This window comes from Ruditapes philippinarum, unplaced genomic scaffold, assembly GCF_026571515.1.
Source record: "Ruditapes philippinarum isolate M1 unplaced genomic scaffold, ASM2657151v2 ctg980_1_1_1_1, whole genome shotgun sequence".
NCBI classification, from domain to species: domain Eukaryota; kingdom Metazoa; phylum Mollusca; class Bivalvia; order Venerida; family Veneridae; genus Ruditapes; species Ruditapes philippinarum.
This window is the reverse complement of record NW_026859330.1, coordinates 134,975-155,791: the sequence shown is the minus strand read 5'-3', so window position 1 is coordinate 155,791 and position 20,817 is coordinate 134,975. Positions and strand designations below refer to the sequence as shown.

Sequence of the window (20,817 nt, the reverse complement as noted above, 5' to 3'; positions counted from 1 at the left end):
TCCAGAAAATATTTTATTTTTTTCTATTTTTGGTAACGGTGACCTTGACCTCGGGGGGGGGGGGCAAAAGCAAGCCCAACCGGTTTTTGTTTTACATAAGGTTGCTATATACCATGTTTGATTGCACTAACTCATTCTAAATTTTTGCAATCGTCCGGAAACCACGAAGTGCACCGGTCGACCGACAAGCTTACTCAGGACTATATACCCCACTAAACTTCGTTTCAATGTATACTAAATTATTGGCTATCTATATTTACCTAATCAATGTGCTAAATATAGAATATATTCTATAACTGTAAATATAGCTTGGTTAACAAAATATTTATTTGAGGACTACGCCCATTTTATTTGCATAATCTTTTATACAATATTGTTTAGAAACATTGAAATTGCGACACGGATCTGCTTATAAGAAAAATAAGTGGTTTTTAAGTCTTTTAATTCAATTTCGCTGTTGTAATCGTATACGTGTTTGAACTTTTCGATCAGAGTTTTTTTTACAGTAAATATCATCAACTAGCTAAGCAGAAAATAATATTAACAATCTTTAACAAACCGTCTTTTAAAACATTTTTCCTGCCTAGTATAGACCACTGTTTACAAGTCAGAATTAATAAAAAATGAGCGATGCAGATCGACATATTAAATGGATTCAATGAACACTTACCTAGCTACATTTACTACTTATAGGTTAATATAAATTTTTTTAATTTTAGCACATTGCGACTATTAGATGATTTAACACAATAAAGGTGCCTATTAAATAAATTCTATGTACATTGAATTTGAAAGGGAAACAAGAAAGAAAGAAATTTAAGAAAGAAAGAAAGAAAGAAACGAACTTATTTGACCAAATTTATTTTCAACCACAAAATATGTTTTTCTATTGAATATTACATGTACATGTATACAAGTAATATTTACGTATTATTCCATTATCATTTGTCAGATTCGTTTATGAATTTAATGATTTTTTTATAAATAAAAAAGTTACTTTTAAATTGGTTTTATCTGTGACAGTAGATAAATGACTAAATAGATAGATAGATAGATAGATAGATAGATAGATAGATAGATAGATAGATAGATAGATAGATAGATAGATAGATAGATAGATAGATAGATAGATAGATAGATAGATAGATAGATAGATAGATAGATAGATAGATAGATAGATAGATAGATAATAGATAGATAGATAGATAGATAGATAGATAGATAGATAGATAGATAGATAGATAGATAGATAGATAGATAGATAGATAGATAGATAGATAGATAGATAGATAGATAGATAGATAGATAGATAGATAGATAGATAGATAGATAGATAGATAGATAGATAGATAGATAGATAGATAGATAGATAGATAGATAGATAGATAGATAGATAGATAGATAGATAGATAGATAGATAGATAGATAGATAGATAGATAGATAGATAGATAGATAGATAGATAGATAGATAGATAGATAGATAGATAGATAGATAGATAGATAGATAGATAGATAGATAGATAGATAGATAGATAGATAGATAGATAGATAGATAGATAGAGATAGATAGATAGATAGATAGATAGATAGATAGATAGATAGATAGATAGATAGATAGATAGATAGATAGATAGATAGATAGATAGATAGATAGATAGATAGATAGATAGATAGATAGATAGATAGATAGATAGATAGATAGATAGATAGATAGATAGATAGATAGATAGATAGATAGATAGATAGATAGATAGATAGATAGATAGATAGATAGATAGATAGATAGATAGATAGATAGATAGATAGATAGATAGATAGATAGATAGATAGATAGATAGATAGATAGATAGATAGATAGATAGATAGATAGATAGATAGATAGATAGATAGATAGATAGATAGATAGATAGATAGATAGATAGATAGATAGATAGATAGATAGATAGATAGATAGATAGATAGATAGATAGATAGATAGATAGATAGATAGATAGATAGATAGATAGATAGATAGATAGATAGATAGATAGATAGATAGATAGATAGAATAAATGAATAAATAAATAAATAAATATAAATAAATAAATAAATAAATAGATAAATAAATAAATAAATAGATAAATAAATAAATAAATAAATAAATAAATATAAATAAATAAATAAATAAATAAATAAATAAATAAATTAAATAAATAAATAAATAAATAAAAAAATAAATAAATAAAAAGGTAAGTAGGAGAGATGTGGCCTAGTGAATAAGATGTTTGCCTCTCAACCCAGGGATCATGGGTTCGTGCTCTATTTCTTCATATTACACCAGTACTTGTTAGTTCCAAGAAGCGGACTCGAAAGTGATTAACATACGTTTTCAAGCTGTTTCGCAATCAATTGAATAGATAAATAAAAAAATAATATAGACACTATTGAACCTAATTTTTGACACTATAGCTTGTATGAGTTAAATTTATTATATTTCATGTTTTGATAAACTTGATAACACTGTCACCTCGATAAATTTTACAGTTCCAACGATTTTCTTTAATTTATATAAATCGATGGCGGTCATACAAAACTATTATTGATTATTAAGATTCAACGAGGTTTAACTCCTATTAAACCCTTGTCACCAATCAATTTTAAGCTCAATGTTTGAATGATTTTATTTTCTTCCTTGTTTGTCATATTGGCGTATCGGTGGCCTTTATATGGTTTAAAGCAACCTTTTCATATCTATATCAGGCGAATATGTGAAGGTATAGTACAAAAACGTGTATCAATATTTAAGGTGTCCCCAGCCCCTGGTCTACTAAAACAAAAAGTGGTACGCCCTTGCCGTCAGTATAGAACAAGGTCAACCTGCACTTCCGTTGGCATTCTGATCAGGTTTTTATAAACTGTTGGTAGCTCAAATTTTGTATTTTAGTATCGAAACCCCTTAATCTTTTAATGGTCTGGTCCAAATACAAAGCTGGGAAAATCCATTATAGAAATTCTGTAGGTTAAGGGTTCGATTTTCCAATTTTCAGCGTTGCTAACCATTTATTTTCAAGTAGAATGGATTAACATTGTTTATAGCAGATTAAATTGACATTATTTCACAAACAATAAATGAGACGTGTCACGACAAAACCAACATAGTGCGTTTGCGACCAGCATGGATCCAGACCAGCCTGATCAGGATCCATGCTGTTCGCTATCACTTTCTCTACTTGTAATAGAGTTTGTAAGCGAACAGCATGGATCCTGATCAGACTGCGCGGATGCGCAGGCTGGTCTGGATCCATGCTGGTCGCAAAGCCATTATGTTGGTTTTGTCATGACGCGGCTCAAATATCTTTTAAGTTTTGCAATGATTTCAACAAAATGAACTTTTAATTAAAGGGTATATTCTACAAAAATGTAATTATAAATAATAAGAGGATAAAAAAAATTAAAGGAAAAATATTAACAAAACAACAACAACAACAACAAACAAACAAACAGCGAAAACGCAAATATGCTAATAGTCATTTTTAAATGGTCACCTTGTCGGTTTAAAAATCAATTAAAACTAACAACAATAACCACCATAGATTATGTGTGCCCATGTTACTTCATATGGCATTTTGTAATGATATATACCATTAGACCTTTCTTTCTAGACTACACTCTCTAGCGTTTTTTACTAGTACTAAAAGACACATGAAAGACGTCCCCGTATATGATGATTCATTTTGAATTGTAATATTTAAACACTTGCACCCGAAAAGACGATAGAGAACTTAAGTCCCGATAGTCATAATGCTTACAACATTCTTCTTTCAAGTTATAAACTGACTTACTAGAATAAGATCATACAGTAGACAGGGAGGGAAAGAGAGTATATCGATCGTTAAAATTGAAGGAAAGCAGTTAAAATAGAGTCGAATACATATTTTAAAACTCTAGTACAATCTGAGTAATCAGCGATGCATTTTTAACTCTAAATAATAAATTTCTCTAAGATTTACCCGAGAATGAAATAGTTCTAAAATATCGTTCTAAAATATCGATCTACCTCATTGGTAAAGTTAAAACCATTTTTAAGAAACATACTTAACCTGCGAGGGGATAGCTTTAATGATTAATGCTATATATTTGCTTTAAACATACGTATTATCCAATACTCTATGGAATTTCAAACCGTGGAAAAGAAAGAAAGGTCACTCTAGGATGATTGTATTTCTTTCACCAGTATTTTAAAGTTTAAATATGAATGACATTAAGGCACTTTTTATATTATCTGAACAAATTAAGTTATTTAAAAAATTAGCGGACCCTCCCTCAAATTATGACGGGTTTGAAACTTACGAGACCAGCATTAAACAGGTATTTATTCATTTTCTTCTAATTTATTTATTTTCTACTATTCATGCATATAAAAGCAGTCTTTATGTATCTCGTCATTTCAACACGTTTATATAAATATTATTATACATTTAGTGTTGTCGTAAGTTTTGGTCTTATTTTGAAAACATATTAACATGTATCGCCAAAAGAGACTTTTATGGGGAGCGGTTATTCGGTGATTACGGTGGATATCTAGCAAGGGTTCGAGCCCTGATAAATGTATACTTGAGTCACAACCGTGTTTCATCATTAAATACCAATCCTGGCTAGAAAACGATGCCGAGTGGTGAGGTGGCCAAGTGGTCGGACTAGTAATCTAAGGAATTTTGGAAGCCTGGGTTCAAACCCTGTCAGGGGGCAAGCCTTTGTTACCGTGAGCAAGAAACTTTACACTGATTGCTCAGTATTAATTGGTTCCAGGAACAGCTTCTAAATTATTTCATCAAGACTAATGCTTCCATCTACCAACACAATCGAACTAGTGTACAACAAATTTGTATAAACTTAAGTAAATAAGTTTTATAATAAGCTTAGTCCACAGTCGAACTTCTTTGATAAATAATTAATAATGCTATAACAATGATTTTTAGAATACATAATGTTAAACCGGTATTTATAATTATGCTGAAATTTCAATTTCTTTTTTCAAAAAAGTAGAAATTTATTAAAAAATAAATGAGCCGCGTCATGACAAAACCAACGTAATGCGTTTGCGACCAGCATTGATCCAGACCAGCCTGCGCATCCGCGCAGTCTGATCAGGATCCATGCTATTCGCTATCAGTTTCTCTACTTGTAATAGGGTTTGTAAGCGAACAGCATGGATCCTGATCAGACTGCGCGGATGCGCAGGCTGGTCTGGATCCATGCTGGTCGCAATCGCATTACGTTGGTTTTGTCGTGACACGGCTCAAATGATCATGAATGTTAATAAACAGAAGTAGTTGGGTAGGGTAGGGATCAGAAGGTCTACAAAGTACAGTCACACCGGTGTTAATGATCACCTCGGGATAAAGATAAACTTGTAATATAAAGCCACTTTTTGATGACCCTTTATTGGTAAAATGGAATAAGTAGCCTCCAAATAAAGACCACTCGTTCGGGTGACCTTTTTTCATATCGTTTTTTTTGGTTGGCCTTTCCCTCAGGGTTTGACTGAAATTGTAAAGGGCCGACTTTAAAGGGAAAAAGGCAAGCGATGAAAAAATAAAAATTTCCTGACTTTCTTTCCCAGATAACTGAAATGGGCTTTGATTTTTTGTTTAATGCCCGGACAAAAAAAACCCCCCGAGTCGAGTAATTTAAACGGTCAGTGTTGGGTTTAAAACCAAAAATTGTTTTAATAAAGGGCGAAAATAAAATTGTGTTTTTGTTTAAAGCTATCTATGGTTGATATTGGCGTTTCAAAGCAAATTGTATCAATTGAATATAGTGTATGCATTCAACATTTATCATATTCGATGATAATTCACATACGTAAATATTTAGAGTAGAAATGATATAGAAACTCTAGTCACAAGTATCTAAAGATACGTCCAATATGTAAACATGTCACGCTATCTTTTCCAATTTTGAATGCTAAGCCTATGAATATATATACTCCTTTATGTGACAAAAGATAAATTGCGAGTAAATTTATCAATTGAATCATTCGTGTTATAATATAAAACCACCGCTACTTTTGAGAGGCAATTTAAGAACGACTGAATAAGATCAATAACTGAGATTTGTAAACTGATATCAATCTTTTTTAGAGTTATTTTAAACTTTTTATTAAAAAAAAGAAAAAGTAAGGCACATCATAAGTATGCTGCTTTGATCAATAAGAAAACATTAAAAGTTAAAGGTGCGCGTGATTGTTCAATTTTATTCATTGTATTAATTATTCAATAACGGCCTTCAAAGGTAGGGCGGCAAATTTGACAAAAATGCATATCGGAAGAGAATAAAGATATAAAGATTAAGAAAATATACACAGAAAAAGCGTCCAGAAGAAGAAAGAACTACATGTCTGTTTAATACAAAAACTTAATTGATTTGTATAGTAGGTGGAATCGATTAATCAGATTTCCCTTTTAATTGCACATTGTAATTCAAAATGTCGCCCCTGTTTCTTCAAAGATCAGCGTAATAATTAATAAAGAACCAGGTTGAATATGGGTAGGGGTATGATGGCAAAGAGGGGGGGAATGGGATTTTTCTTCCTTTAAAAATAAATTTTCTTCATTTTTAAAAAGGGCGTTTTAAAAATCAGATCTTTTTTCTAATAAATTTTTAGAAAAAGTTTAAAAACCCTTTTTTTAAATTTTTAAAAGGGGGATCCCAAATTGAACGTGACACGCGGGTATAAATAACTGTGGGGCAACAAAAAAATTTAATTTCCCCCATTTTTAGCTCAAAAAAAAAATTTGCACTCAACCCCGGGCCCCGCTTTGGTTTTTTCCCCCGTCAAAATTTTGGGAAAAATTTTTTTTTTTCCAAAAAAAATTGGGGGGGGAAAAAGGGATAAAATTTCCAAAAATTTTTTCCGTAAATTCAAAGCATAAGGGGCCAAAAAGGCCCAAAGAACTCTGAGTTAACCTTTTTACAAAGTTTATCCCCTTTTTCCTTCCGTCATGCACTGCGATTTAGACGAGCAAGATGTCTTACGGAGAGCTCTTGTTATATTCCGAATTTAAAATGGAAATGGAAACTTCAAACGAGAGTTTTCCGTTTTTAATACAGATTTCTGAACTACACCCGAATGTGATATACGAGCAACGTAGCTTTGTTTGATAAATTAAATTAAATTGAATTAAATAAACTATATACATGTACGACCGTCATATCACAAAAAAGTATATAACTCGTCTGTATGGGTATCATAAAAATGTTGAAACTGACTTAATGCGACAATTAACTTTAAAACTAATTTCATTTTTTTTGTGTGTAAAATAATCAAAACATGAACAAATTAAATGAAAAATTTGGGTATTGGAAAATTTGGGAGCAAAAGGGTAGTTAAAAATTTTTTTTTGTCTATGTAAAGTGCCGGGAGGCTGTTTTAAAACCCACCTTTAAATTTTTTTTTGAAAAAAAACCGGAAAACCCTTTTTGCAAAATTTGGAGGGAAACAAAATTTAAAACCCCACATTTAAAACCAAGCTTTTTGGTGCATTTTAAATGAGGAAAAGGTTTTTTTTTAAATTTACAATAAGAACATTTAAAACAAAAATGATAAAAAATTTGAATTTTTTAAAAAATAAAAATTTTAAAATTGGTTTTACACATAAATTAAGGGTTTTTTTTTGTCTTAAGTTAGAAAATGATAACCCTCTGGGCAAATATCAAAAATTTTAAAGGTTTTTCCCTTTTTTTTAAAAATTTTTCTTGGTTTTTGTATTCGCCTATACCTTCATAATTTCCATTTAAAGTACGTAATTTGATATGTGTGTTTTTGTTATTCTTAAAGTTGCACTTTAGAAATGTGTAAAAATAGTTTACCGCCGGAGTTTCTCATGTAAACATAAATTGTACATTGAGGAGTTTACATGCAGTTCTACTTATATTACTAATTTTTGTCGTGTGAAAAAAAATAATAATAAAAAAAAATAATAAAATAAATAAAATAAATAAATAAAAAACAAGAAAATAAATAAATGAAAATGATATTTTAACATGGATCTTGAATAGCAAGCCTGCTTTGAGACCTGATAACGTTGACCTTCAGCGAATATGGAATACTATATACACTATAATTTTCATAAGCATTTCATTTACCATAGATGAATGACCTTTTCATTTATTTAATTGAAATAAAAGTTTGCTCAATAGATTAAGGTTTTCTTTCTTACAGGATAATATTGTTCCATACGATTCAAAATTCGATTTAAATTAAACACAAAACATATTATTAGCTTAAGAAACATAATCCCCCCCACGTGTCAACATTACAATATTGTAACAATAAAAATTTATGTTTACTTTTAATATAATATTTTATGTATTTAATTATTCTGGCTACAATTATAATATTATCTTATTAACGTTTAAAGGCCCATTATGCCTCAGAAATGCTATTATTATCATTTTCCAAACGTTTCTATTTTTTATTTTGGTGCCATATTAATAGTTGCATAAAAATATTACTTATTGGCCATTTCCATGAACCAGCCTTCGATGATTTTATTTTTGAAACTAGGACAGCAATTATTATAGGGATTTTAAAAATAAGTAGTTTGTATTGAAGTCAAAATACTGTTTTGTTCACATTTTTCTACGTTTTGTTTAAAAAACAAAGTCACATTACGCACTACGTCCTTCATGTAATAAGCTCTTAAACCATTATCTAAAAGTTGTAAAATTCTAGTTTGCCTTTTCTAACGAAGGTAATACTTGTTCGTTTCTGAGGCATAGTCTGCCTGTTATTTATATATTTACTAAACTAACAGAACTGGAAATCAAATCAAACGATAAGCAACTTTTCACAATTTATCGTCATTTAATTTAAATATTCTTTATCATATGATATGGTTTCACATTACACTTCCGTACAACTCCCTTTTTGCAAGTTTTTTTTTTTCGATTTATCTCATAATTATACTTTCAGTAACATTTAACATTAACTTATTGCATATGTATTCATTTTTGTACTATTATGATTTAGGTATTGGGCGGAGCCTCGAATGCGGTTGCAAAAGTTAAGGCTTATGTCGAACAAGTTGAAGCGAAACTTGACGAACTGAGGAGTTGTCCACAAACATTAGTGAAGAAGAACCAAGATGCCATTGAAAAAATATTTGGTAATGCCATAATTAATTGTGAACATCGAACATTTAGTTAAGCTAATGTCTAATAACGTCTATATGTATAAAATTGACACATTTCTCTGGATGAAAAACACCATTTAAAATAAATATCAATATTTTGTATGTTTTTATTATACTCTTATTAAGCAATAAAGCTTTTATTTTTCATCAATTTTTCAAAGTATTCTCCGGTTTTTTCTTCTTCGTTTTCTAGATTAGACTGTTTATTTTACAGGAACATTTGTACCCGGTGAAGGTGGACCGATTAGAAAATCTGCGCTTGCTAAACTTGAGATGGCTCATAAATTACAGAATTTATCAAAAGATATAATAAATGATCGTCTTAATGAATTGATACAAGAAACAGAAATTGTCTGCGCGAAGTTAAAAGATGGCACAGATGTTTGGTATGATGACATAGACAATCTGAAAGGTTGCCTCCAAAGTTGGAGAGATGCAAAAGCAAAAAGTTTCGAAGAAGAGGAAAAAGAGCGATTGGAGGAAGAGCGGAGAAAAGCTGAGGAACAAAGAAAAAGGCGTGAAGAAGAAGAAAGGAAACGAAAAGAAAGAGAAGAACAGGAAAGAAAAGAAAAGGAAGAGCGGGAGAGAAGGTTTATTTACAATTATACATATAATTTTCTATTTAAATGCTTTATACGTACTTCGGTATACTTCGGACATTTGTCCGGACATTCTTCTATTTGGTTACACACTATTTCACACTTTTTATTGCGAGACTAGGTCGTTCATGTAAGCATGGTATTTGATGTAAGTTAAACATAAATATTTAAAAAAGTTTATAAGTATGCATGTGCATTTATGAATCGTATTTTTAAGTCATAACATTTTTTTAAATTATGTTCCGGTTTGTTGTGCCAATATTGAGTTTTAATATACATGTAATTATAATAATTGAAATGTAATGAAAGACATTTAAATGGTATCTGAAGTATAACGCATGTGATATTAGGTATAAGGTTTGATATATCCATCGAAACGAAAGCAGTTTTCAAAATGGATTATAAGTAAAAGAATGTTAGGTCTTCCCATCCCAGTTAAGATGTCAGTGACCTTAGACAATGCTGGTGCGAGGTAGCCCTCCACCACAGCATCCCCGTCCTCCAAAGAAGTACAAAAGTGATTTTATTTAATAGGGAAAGAGAAGAAGCCGAGCGAAAGGCTGAAGAGGAACGAAAACGAAAAGAAGAAGAAGAAAGACTGAGGAAAGAGGAAGAAGAAAGGAAGAAACGAGAGGAAGAGGAACGCATCAGGGTAAGTTTACTATTGAGTTACTTGTGGCCATAATTTCCAATAAGTCTATTTGATATGCAGACGCGAAACAGAAGTTTGCCTTTTGCGGATAGTTTAAGACTAAATGTGAAAATCCTTTCGAAAATTTAATGTCAGGCACGCATTTAAAGATCAATAACTTGTGATGGTAATTTGTCAAAGAGAGATGAATCAGCAATTGTGCTCCGAAATATTTAACCATTTGCAGAACTCTAGCAATAATTCAATCTACTTAGATAATCCATGTAAATGTAACGCTACAAGTTTATAAGTGATGGTATAAGTGAATCGTGTAACTTGCACGGTCATCACATCATTTTTGTAATTTAAAATGGAATTATACAGTTATATCAGTTTATACAATTGCGTTTTTACTGTTACTGTATATCACCATTCTATATTTTTTGACAGAGGGAAGAGGAAGAAAAGAAAAGACGATTAGAGGAAGAACGAAAACGAAGAGAAGAAGAAGCTGCCAGGAAGAAAGAGGAAGAAAGACAGCGTTTAGAGGCTGAGAGAAGAGAAAAAGAACGATTAAAGAAAGAAGCAGAAGAAAAGGCATGGAGAAGAGACCCAAATAATTGGGATCCTGTAGCGTAAATAATATCTTTTATATTTGTGAAATACATGTACAAATAAACAATGCAGTTTGTAACATTACAGATTTGAGCTTTGAATACGTCTTTATGCTTCTGCAGATCTTAACGCATGGAAAAAGATGCAACCCTCTATTGTGTAACGTTGTATCTGAAATACAAACGATGCTGCAAGATGTTACCTTACTGAAAAACTAAACACTTTTTTCAAGCTTTATTTCATTTATAGATATAACAGAGACTGTGGCGAAGTAGATGGAAAACGTGCATACCATAATGGTATATCGTGTGTCATGGCCTCCCCACCAGGTGGTATCGGCAAAGATGACCTCGAATGCAGTGCAAGTGATGAAGTTGATTCAATTATAGAAGTCCTTGAAACCGACGAGAAACCTGTGAGCTCTTTAATCGAAATAAAGTCTACAAAAGGGACGCTTAAAACAGAGGTATTTTTCTTTCAAAGTATAATATAAACAAATAAATTACCACAAACACGAACAAACTCAATGACACAGAACATGCAACATTTTCACTGTATCGTTTCGTACGTTTCTGTTTTAAGATTTTGTTTCTCTCTATTTCAATAAAATAGCAATTATTAGTATAAGAGCTCGGCTTGTTCAAAGTCTTATATAGGCCTAAACTTGGGATTGTTCCCTTGAATCTATGCACAATAGCTACAAGACCACGTTAACTATAATAATTGAGAGCCTAGCCGCATTATTGTACGAACGGGAAACTGTGTTTATGCTCACATTTACATTAGCTCTTATTCACAAATATTCAATTCTATTATTATAGTTTATTTATGTTTCTTAAGGTTAGGTATACATATACATGCATAATAATACGTGTTTTACTACCAAATGAATGTGCTTACTATTGACATAGTTTTACTTGGCAGATAATGTTTAATAACATGTACTCTAAACTTTTGTTATAGGTACCATCCAGACTCTATATTCCGAATTACTCTCTGTATAGTTCAAGTGACGAAACTGTGGTTAAAGTTTCTCTGAATGGGGCAGACTGGATAATTGTCGCACCATTGCCGACGACATCTAAAATGGAAGAGCAAGAAGTATGCTTCATTTAGAAAATATTCAATATACATTTGGTCTGCGTGTTACATTTTCTCATTAATTATATTATTATATCGTTATTATCTCACGATACCAGAAATAGAATGTTCTATTGATGATAAATATCTAAAGAGTTATGATAGTGTAACGTTTTAACGTTTTTACTAAGCTAGGTTTTATTAAAGATTGTCGTTTACTGAAATGATTTTAGTGTTACTTGACTATTATATTAATTGTTTATATTACGACAATGTATTTTAGTTTACGGTACTTTACAATATACGTTTGGTATACGTATTTTCAATGAACGTTTGATATCATATAATGTAATAAACGTCTCAGTGATCAGGATTACTTTAATCAGCCAATGAAAATAAGTCATGCTTGAGCGATCATCTCAGCAGGTATAAATACGACGATTAGAGCAAAATTAATCAGTCTGCAGAGGAATTCACCGGGACCAGGTTACTTTATGTAATTGAAGCCTCGCTTCATACATAGAGGATAACTTCGTCTACCTAACTGAAGCCTAGCTTCATAGGTAGAAAAGAAGAATTGGCAAAACTAAATACCTTGTTTATCCCAAATTTAAGCCTAGCTTCATGGATATAGTTCGTTATAGTTTATTGTGAAATTGTAATTTCTGACTTCGGCTACTTATAGACCACCACATTTCCTGAAAGCCTCGCTATCAGAAAATCCGGTAACATATAAGGTATTAAAATCCAGATTAGATTCCGAATAAGCTCTTGTATAGTTGGAATTTGCAATTACAGCAAATCTTTCGTATCTAAATAGAGTTTCCTAGAATAGGGGCAGTATGCTGGCATAAATTTGGTCGCACGTTGCGAACTAATTCTAAATGAATCTGTAAGTTATATTTGAAAATATCAATATACTATTTGGTCCTTTTAGAATTATCTCAGTGTAATTATATTTTATATTGTTATAAACTTTACAACCAGAAATAGAATTTTATGATGATAATAAATAAGAGTTATGATAATAAAAGGCAGAAATAACCTTTATGAAATGCCAAGAGAGGCTTTACCATCCTCCAAAATTATAGCTTGACGATACTCCTAAACATAAGATGTTTGTATCAATTGTTGTCGATTTCTGATTGTAAGGGATGATTGATTCCGTCACACTAAATGTTAAGGATCAAATACAGCTTAAGCCGGTGCTAGGAGACATGAGGGATGTTGCCAATTCCTCATGAAAAGATTCAATCAAACCGAGTCTACATTTTCTATGTAATTACTTCCTAAGGATCTCCCCTTATCCAGATTTTTGTTCTCCAAAGTTAAATGTCAATTTTATATGTTTGAATGATATAACAACATTGGTTCCAATATTTCAAAGATGTTACTTACTAGTAGTGGGAGTATGCAAAGGGCGGGCAATAAGGCACTAAAGGTGATGTACGTTTCATTGCATTTGTAATGCATAATTGTTCATTTCTTAAACAGTTTCTTTCATGCTATATATTATACTTTACGACAATTTTAATATTTTCAGAAACTGGTGAAGAAGCTTGCAGGTATTGACGTTAATGACTTCTCGTCTCTCAAAGTAATTGTTGTAACTCGGCCGAGATGTCAAAATATCATAGTTGACAGACCTGGAATTTCAGTATACTCTACGATGGATAAGAATGTTAAACTCTTTGTTCCTAGAAATGCTTTTGAGACCAAAACGGAGCTAAAACTAATGGTTTGTACTGCGCTGATTATAATAAAATGATCTGGAACTTCAAGGCACGTTTAGCGCCAGATATGAATAAAGTTTTCTCGCTTTAAAGAGAACAACATTTGTTTTCCATTGTTGTAATAATGGATTTATATGCTGTGACATTCTAATCACTGGAAGAAAACACTAAAAATGACAAAAAATGATAGCATATGTGTGGCTTAATTGGGCCTTTTGAGTACACAGTTACGGATTAAATTTCTTTAAGATTTCATATTCACTGAATGTTGAAGCAAAAACTTGTTACTTCCATATTTATGTTATACTGATAAATTTTCTTTTCCTGCGGCAATGTTTCACTGTTAAAATAATTTTATTCGGTTAAGCAACTTTACATTACATTTTGACAATAGTGCTTAGATTAAGTAATTTGTCATGAAGTTAAAATGATCATAATTAAACTAACATTATTATTATTATTTATTATTATTATTATTAGGTACAATCGGTTTCTGACAATTCGCTTTCATCTTTTGTGAAAGATAACTCAGAGTTAGAAAATATTCTTGCTGTCAGTTCGGTTGTAACTCTGATATGTGGAAGACACCCGAAAAAAGCGATCGAGGTAGACTTGATAAAATCATCTCAGAAACAAAGTGAGTTTGTAAATGATAACAAGATAACAAGAGTTACAATGTATAATGATACCTATGACATATACATGTAGAATTAGCTTATTCTATTATATATTTGCTACTAATTATATAAAACAGGATATTTTTATAAAACATGATATTTTTATAACACGTTTATTATACGTGCAAACCTGTTACAATTGCACATCCATATATCTATGTCATTGCCTTCTAAAATCAAAATAAAAAATATTTTTGCGTCACGTATGTATACACTTTACCACTATTTCAGGCAATGGAAAATTTCAACGTGGAAAGACGTATCAAATGTATACATCGAAGGACAAGGTATGGAAATTCGCTGATGTTGAATATAAAGGTCACCAAGACGATCTGACAGTGATGCTTCCGCCTGGCAGAGAAAAATATACGTACGTTTATTTGATTAATGTCGACTTAAATAACTAAAAGCATTTATGAAGGCTTTTTATAGTTTATTTTTTTATTTTCAGCAAATTATATTGCTAAGATTGTCGAGATATTATATTTCATTACAATTACAGACACCCGTACACATCATACACATTATTTTGTTTCTCATTGTATGACTCCTATCAGAATTATATCTTTTATACAGCGTCATGGAGTTAGATATGCCATCAAGTTTTCCCAAGGAAAACGTTCCACAAATAGCAGAGGCCTTGCACATGTGTATTAACAAGACAGCGGTTGTAATGGTCGCAAAACAGCACGAGAATGATTTGAAGAAATGTGAAGTGAGAATCATCAGACGGGATATTTTGAAAGACACAATGATATATCTCTCTGAAAATGGATACACTGAAGGTAAAAATAATTGAAAGCATTTTGAACATAATAACAAAATTTGGTTGAAATAGTTGTTAAAATTATATTTTTCCTTTTGAGATTGTCCTGTAGTTACCATGATTTGGCATATCTTATTTATTTAATCGGCACCTCAGATTATATATTATCCCTTTTAATCAGCGTATCACCCTCGCACTGTGTAAAGACACACATTAGGAGGAAATAGGTGAATATCAGTGTTTGGTCCGTTCGTCTGTCCGTCCGTCACACTTGGTGTCAGATCCATAACTCAACCATTCATTTAGATATTTTGAAATAATTAGCATACATTCATACATCGCACTTTTGAAAGAGTGCAATTGTGTGTTTCATGTAACATTTCCCGAAGGCGGGGTACTATTGGTAACTGTTTTTTACAAGTTCTTGTTTACACAGATTAATTTTTATCAGTACTGATATAACACCACCTTTACTAACTAATCAAGAAGATCATGGTAAAGTAATTATACTGATTTGTGATAAATGGACATGTTGTATTTTGTATTCGTTGTATTTATAATTTTCTGATTCAAATACATTTACCAATGGCCAAAACGAGACGATTGGCAGTGCTTTATTATCAATCTTAATAGTTTACTTAAGAAGGGAACATTTTGATGCCCAAATCAACACCATAAGCTTTTAAACCTGCACAGGTTTTGTTACACTTCGGTCTCCAAGTTTTTGAGTGACACTATTGGTTACCCCTTTATTGATGATATAGGGACCATTACCCTTTCATTCTGATATATGAGCAAATATTTAAAATTTCAAAATGACATTCATTAAAAAATGGATTTAAGGATGCAAAGATTAATCTTAAATATTGTTGACATGTTTATTATATGGAAATATAAATTAGTTACTTATACATATCTTATGACGAATATCTTGTATATATCCTATAATGAAAGCATTACATCTATAGCTTATTTAGCTTAAATTTCCTTAATTGTGTTGAAAAGTAGTTGAAACATTTTTAACAATAGCTACATTAAATAGAATAATAATTATTATAAGACATTGATTAAAACCTTGTTAAACAAAGAATTGGATTCAGCTTCATTAAATTAATCATGCACACATTTAAATATACAATTGTGTTGATTCAAAAGAATATATAATTTTATGCTTTTCATATGTTTCATCTCTGAACCTTTCAGGGCCTGAACCAAGCGCCGAGTTCAATTTACAAGAAGGTCAGCAACTAGAGATTATCTGTACTGGCAATATAGAAGATGAGTCAAAAACTGATACTAATGTAACATTTTATTTATTTTTCTTTATTATCTGTTTAACAACTTTGTTGTAAAATTAAGGCCAAATATTTTCGTACATGGCTTGTAATGGTCTTTGTAAATACAAATGACGATCAAGGAGCTCGACTTAGGTACAGAAACCTATAAACATAAGAATTTGAAATTATTACAAACACATATATCCAGCAGGTCACTTAAAACGAAAAATATGCAAACGATAATAAAGAGATATATTTAGTATTAACTTGAAAGTCGATTTTTACTGCGATTTTAAGTCGAATTTGAGATTAAACATTTAAATGGTTTCCTTTATGGTCAAAAGTAAATGATATTTTTTGGAAAAACGGAATGAGCGAATGAAATTTTGTACACAAGTTATTGGTTTAGACTTAAATTAGATTGTGCACAAATCTCATAAAATAAGTTAATACAAAAAGAAAAATAAAGAAAACAATAAAAACAGCAAAAAACATCGATACCTCAGTGTAGTCTATATAATACCTACATCTATTCACAAATGTAAAAAAGAAACACAACAAAAACAACGTAACTAAAATGCACAAACAAATCATTCTTTCTTAAAACAATTTTGTAATGGAACACGATAGTAATCAAATAACTATTGAAGCGGACTATTAATTGACGTTGAACTGGTGTTCCTTTCTTTCCTCGTGATTATATATAATTTCTTTCTAATATGATATAATATAATGGCATCGTATGACACATCATAATGTCCAAGTAGACGCAAAAGGGAAAATAGCTTTCTGAAAAATATCTTATCCGCATTTTGCATCTTTATCTTGTTGTTATAAAATGACAGGATATTCAAAGAAACAAATAAGACAGAAGAACAATACAAATTTGACACTTAAATGTCAATACGAGTATTGCTCATCTTTCTAAAATATGTCTATACTTTTCTCTTTGTTAAAATGATATGTATCCTGGCATAGTATATTTACATACAATTATCTTTGATTTTCCAGGAAAGATTAACGTATTTGTCCTACATGGGTGGAATAACGGGAGCACTGTCACTACGAATCAAGGATACTTGGAAACAGAAGGATCTTCCAGCGTATGTTGGTACACTAAGATGTACAGTATTTAAGAATACAGCATCTTATGACTCGTCGTTGTCACGTTCAGTAGAGTTAACAATATCCTTACCAAAGGTTTGTGTCTCGTTTGCCTGTTTTATGCTTTTACTTAAATAGCAGATTGATTTACCAATTGGCAAATTATTTGAGAGAGACTTACTCATCAAACAATGGCATTTTATATCTTTTTTAATCATATAAAATAGCTAGATACCTTTTGTTTTAAGATTCGGTTTTAAAGTACAAAACATAATTTATCTTTACTTGAACGAGACTTCAATACACCAACCGATCCTTCAAATTAATTTAATATTTGTGTTGTTTGCTTTTTTATTGCTTTTGATATCTCCTCTTTTTAAACTTTTTGTGTTAACTCACTTATTCACATTCCAAAATAACTAATATTAATAGAGCATTTAGTCAATGAAATAAAAATGATAATACGATTTTATATTATTTAACAGAAATGTTCTATCTTTTTACTAATAATCTTTCAGCCAGTAAGGCCGCGAACAGCAATAGGCGTTGCAAGAGTCAGATTCCCTTATTACTGTAAGTTAAAAGCTCTCTCTTTCTGTCTTAAAATGAAATAATAAACATCATTGTCACCATTATTGTACCGGGAAAGATAAGCATTATCCTTTCTCTTATTCATTTAAACAAATTCACACTTAGCTTGATTTAAGAAATACTCTGCAGCGTTGTCTTATATCTTTGTAAATCTATGTCTGTGTTATTTCAGTGACATCATTGACATCATATCTTTCTCATATGTTGCTTAAAGATGACAAACATATTTGGGAATCCGTCTTGAAGTCATTACTTGGTGAATCCGAATTTAGTTCTGGGCACAGAATAGCTAAGAGAAAGTTCGTAGACGATAACGAAGAGCATATTTGCAAAGCAATGCTTTTGGACTGGATGAAAGCAAAAGTTGTTCACGAAGATAAGGTATAACATAATTGATATAGCTACGCCAGATACTAGTATGCCATAGTATGCATATTTGTTTGCAATACCGTCAACAATAATACAAATGTAACAGAGCTTACGATACATACTTTAGTAAAAATGGTACATGATTCAAAATAACTAGACTGTCATACTAAAGAATAATATGTAGGTATTTCGTTAAAACCTAATCTCCAAGAAGTGAGGAATTATACATTCACATTCATTTATTTTGTACAGTTGCATCCGATAACACATGCCTTGAAGTATAATGGACAAAAAGACATTGCTGAGTTATGTGTGCATTTTGTCAATTTCCAGAAAGGTAATTAACAGGTCAAGAAAGTGCTGTATTTTGACTTTTTTATATTTCTTATAAAATGATGCGGTTGTATTTTTGTTTGTTATTCGGCAGTTCATTTAGATATAGAAAAAATACCAAATTCAATGTTAACCGCATTTCTTTTTATACTGATGTAGTGATTGTCAGTCTGTAAATTTGCCAATCATGCGTCTTCCCACGGAAATGTTTAGTCTAATATTTAACTTTTAATCTCACTTCAAGTATATATTTTCAAGTTCGAATGTGTGATAACGAATTACTACAATAACTCAATGACTTCTTTACAAGAATGTATAAGAGAACGTCAAACTTAACAAATCTGTTCGCGTCTTTAGATTTATATACATATATTGATTTGACCCTGCACTGTCTAAAATGAATTCGAACATTAGATTGAATAAGCCTCCGTCCATATTAATATTGATACTGTAATATATATGTATGAACAGAACATCTTTCGGATGCCGTAATGACAGAGATAGCGAATAGTGCAACAATGGATCCCCGTACGTTAGGACAACAACTTGATCTAGACAGCAAGGTGATCGCAAACTGTATCAAGCAGCATCCAAACGACACAAAAGGTCAATGTTCCGCCATGTTAATGGAGTGGAGGGAGACAGATGGAGTTATCAAACACGGCGAAGATGCACAGGAATACTTGAGAACCGTATGTAGTTCGAGTAGTTCGAGTCAACAAAACATTATCACCAATGATAGTCACGATGATGACTTAAGAAGCGACGAACCTCATGTCGACGATGAAGCTGATCAGAAAGAACAAGAAGAACAAGGAGATGGACTTCACGAAGAACAAGGAGATAGACTTCACGAAGAACAAGGGGATAAACTTCACGAAGAACCAGGAGATAGACTTCAAGAAGAACACAAAGATACAAATCACGAAGAACAAGGAGAAAGGCTTGAATGATTCAATGCTAAATAAAAAGCAATCCCCAAAAATCTAAACACAATATATGAAACCCGCATACTGGAAACTCTATCAATAAATTGACAATGCCAAACTTTACTGATGAAAGATAACGTGATTGTGATTAGGTAAAAGAGGAACACAACATATGAAACAATGTTAAATTTCCAGGTGATACAAAGGCTGAGCCATTGAAAGCAATGTTATATGTATGTATCTTCGGGGGAAGGGTCAATAACTGATAAATTTCACAAAAAGTATCTTTTAAGATACAACATTTACATTACTAAACACAATTTTCTTTCAATTGCAAGAACTGTCTTGAAAACTGTTTCCATTTTGCGTTTTAAAAAGTCATCGTTCGTTTACAACAATAATCATACACATGTATTAACAATAATTTATGCCATTTATGTTCAACGGATACATAAATCTATAAACATATTTAGCCATAAAAGCATTAATTTTTGTATAACATTGAATTATTTTCAGTAACGTTAGTTTAAAAGGAATAAGGCATACGGAATATCTCCTTTCGATCTAAAATCTAAACATCTCAGTAATAATCCTAAAGAAAACTGAAAATTGCTTTATAAAACGAAAACGGCGAAACATTAGTCGGGTGATTTTGAAAAGATTTGTATAAATCAAATGATCATTATTCATTAATTATTTATACATGGTTCAATTATTCATGAATCTCTTGCTTATTTTTTCATTAATCTATTGATTACGAAATAACATTACTAACTGCACATTGTTATTGAGTCTTTCTTTTAAATCATATATATTGTCAAATGTACAGTAACATTGTTTTTTATTATCAAAAGCATCAATTTTCGTCTGTACAATTTATAAGTGATTTTTATATTTCTTATTTATAAACATATTTTATACATAATAAATGATATA

The 20,817-nt window shown here is 31.0% G+C and overlaps 1 protein-coding gene across 1 annotated transcript; it reads left to right on the top strand.

The window, feature by feature from the left end:
• The first annotated feature begins 4,137 nt into the window (after positions 1-4,137).
• On the top strand, positions 4,138-20,817 carry LOC132756104 (death domain-containing protein 1-like). The gene is made up of 17 exons (XM_060747094.1): positions 4,138-4,348; positions 9,015-9,150; positions 9,392-9,767; positions 10,311-10,428; positions 10,858-11,042; positions 11,272-11,488; positions 11,986-12,123; positions 13,646-13,840; positions 14,316-14,472; positions 14,744-14,882; positions 15,089-15,297; positions 16,482-16,579; positions 17,567-17,755; positions 18,178-18,232; positions 18,423-18,631; positions 18,872-18,956; positions 19,424-20,817. Exons 1-17 carry the CDS (start codon positions 4,232-4,234, stop codon positions 19,903-19,905), a joined length of 3,105 nt encoding a protein of 1,034 aa, XP_060603077.1. The 5' UTR covers positions 4,138-4,231; the 3' UTR covers positions 19,906-20,817.

Coding starts and splice junctions, on each gene's coding strand:
- LOC132756104 (XM_060747094.1), top strand. CDS start 4,232: ATGAATGACATTAAGGCACTTTTTATATTATCTGAACAAATTAAGTTA. Junction 9,768..10,310: donor AAGGAAGAGCGGGAGAGAAG/GTTTATTTACAA, acceptor TTTATTTAATAG/GGAAAGAGAAGAAGCCGAGC. Junction 13,841..14,315: donor AAACGGAGCTAAAACTAATG/GTTTGTACTGCG, acceptor TATTATTATTAG/GTACAATCGGTTTCTGACAA.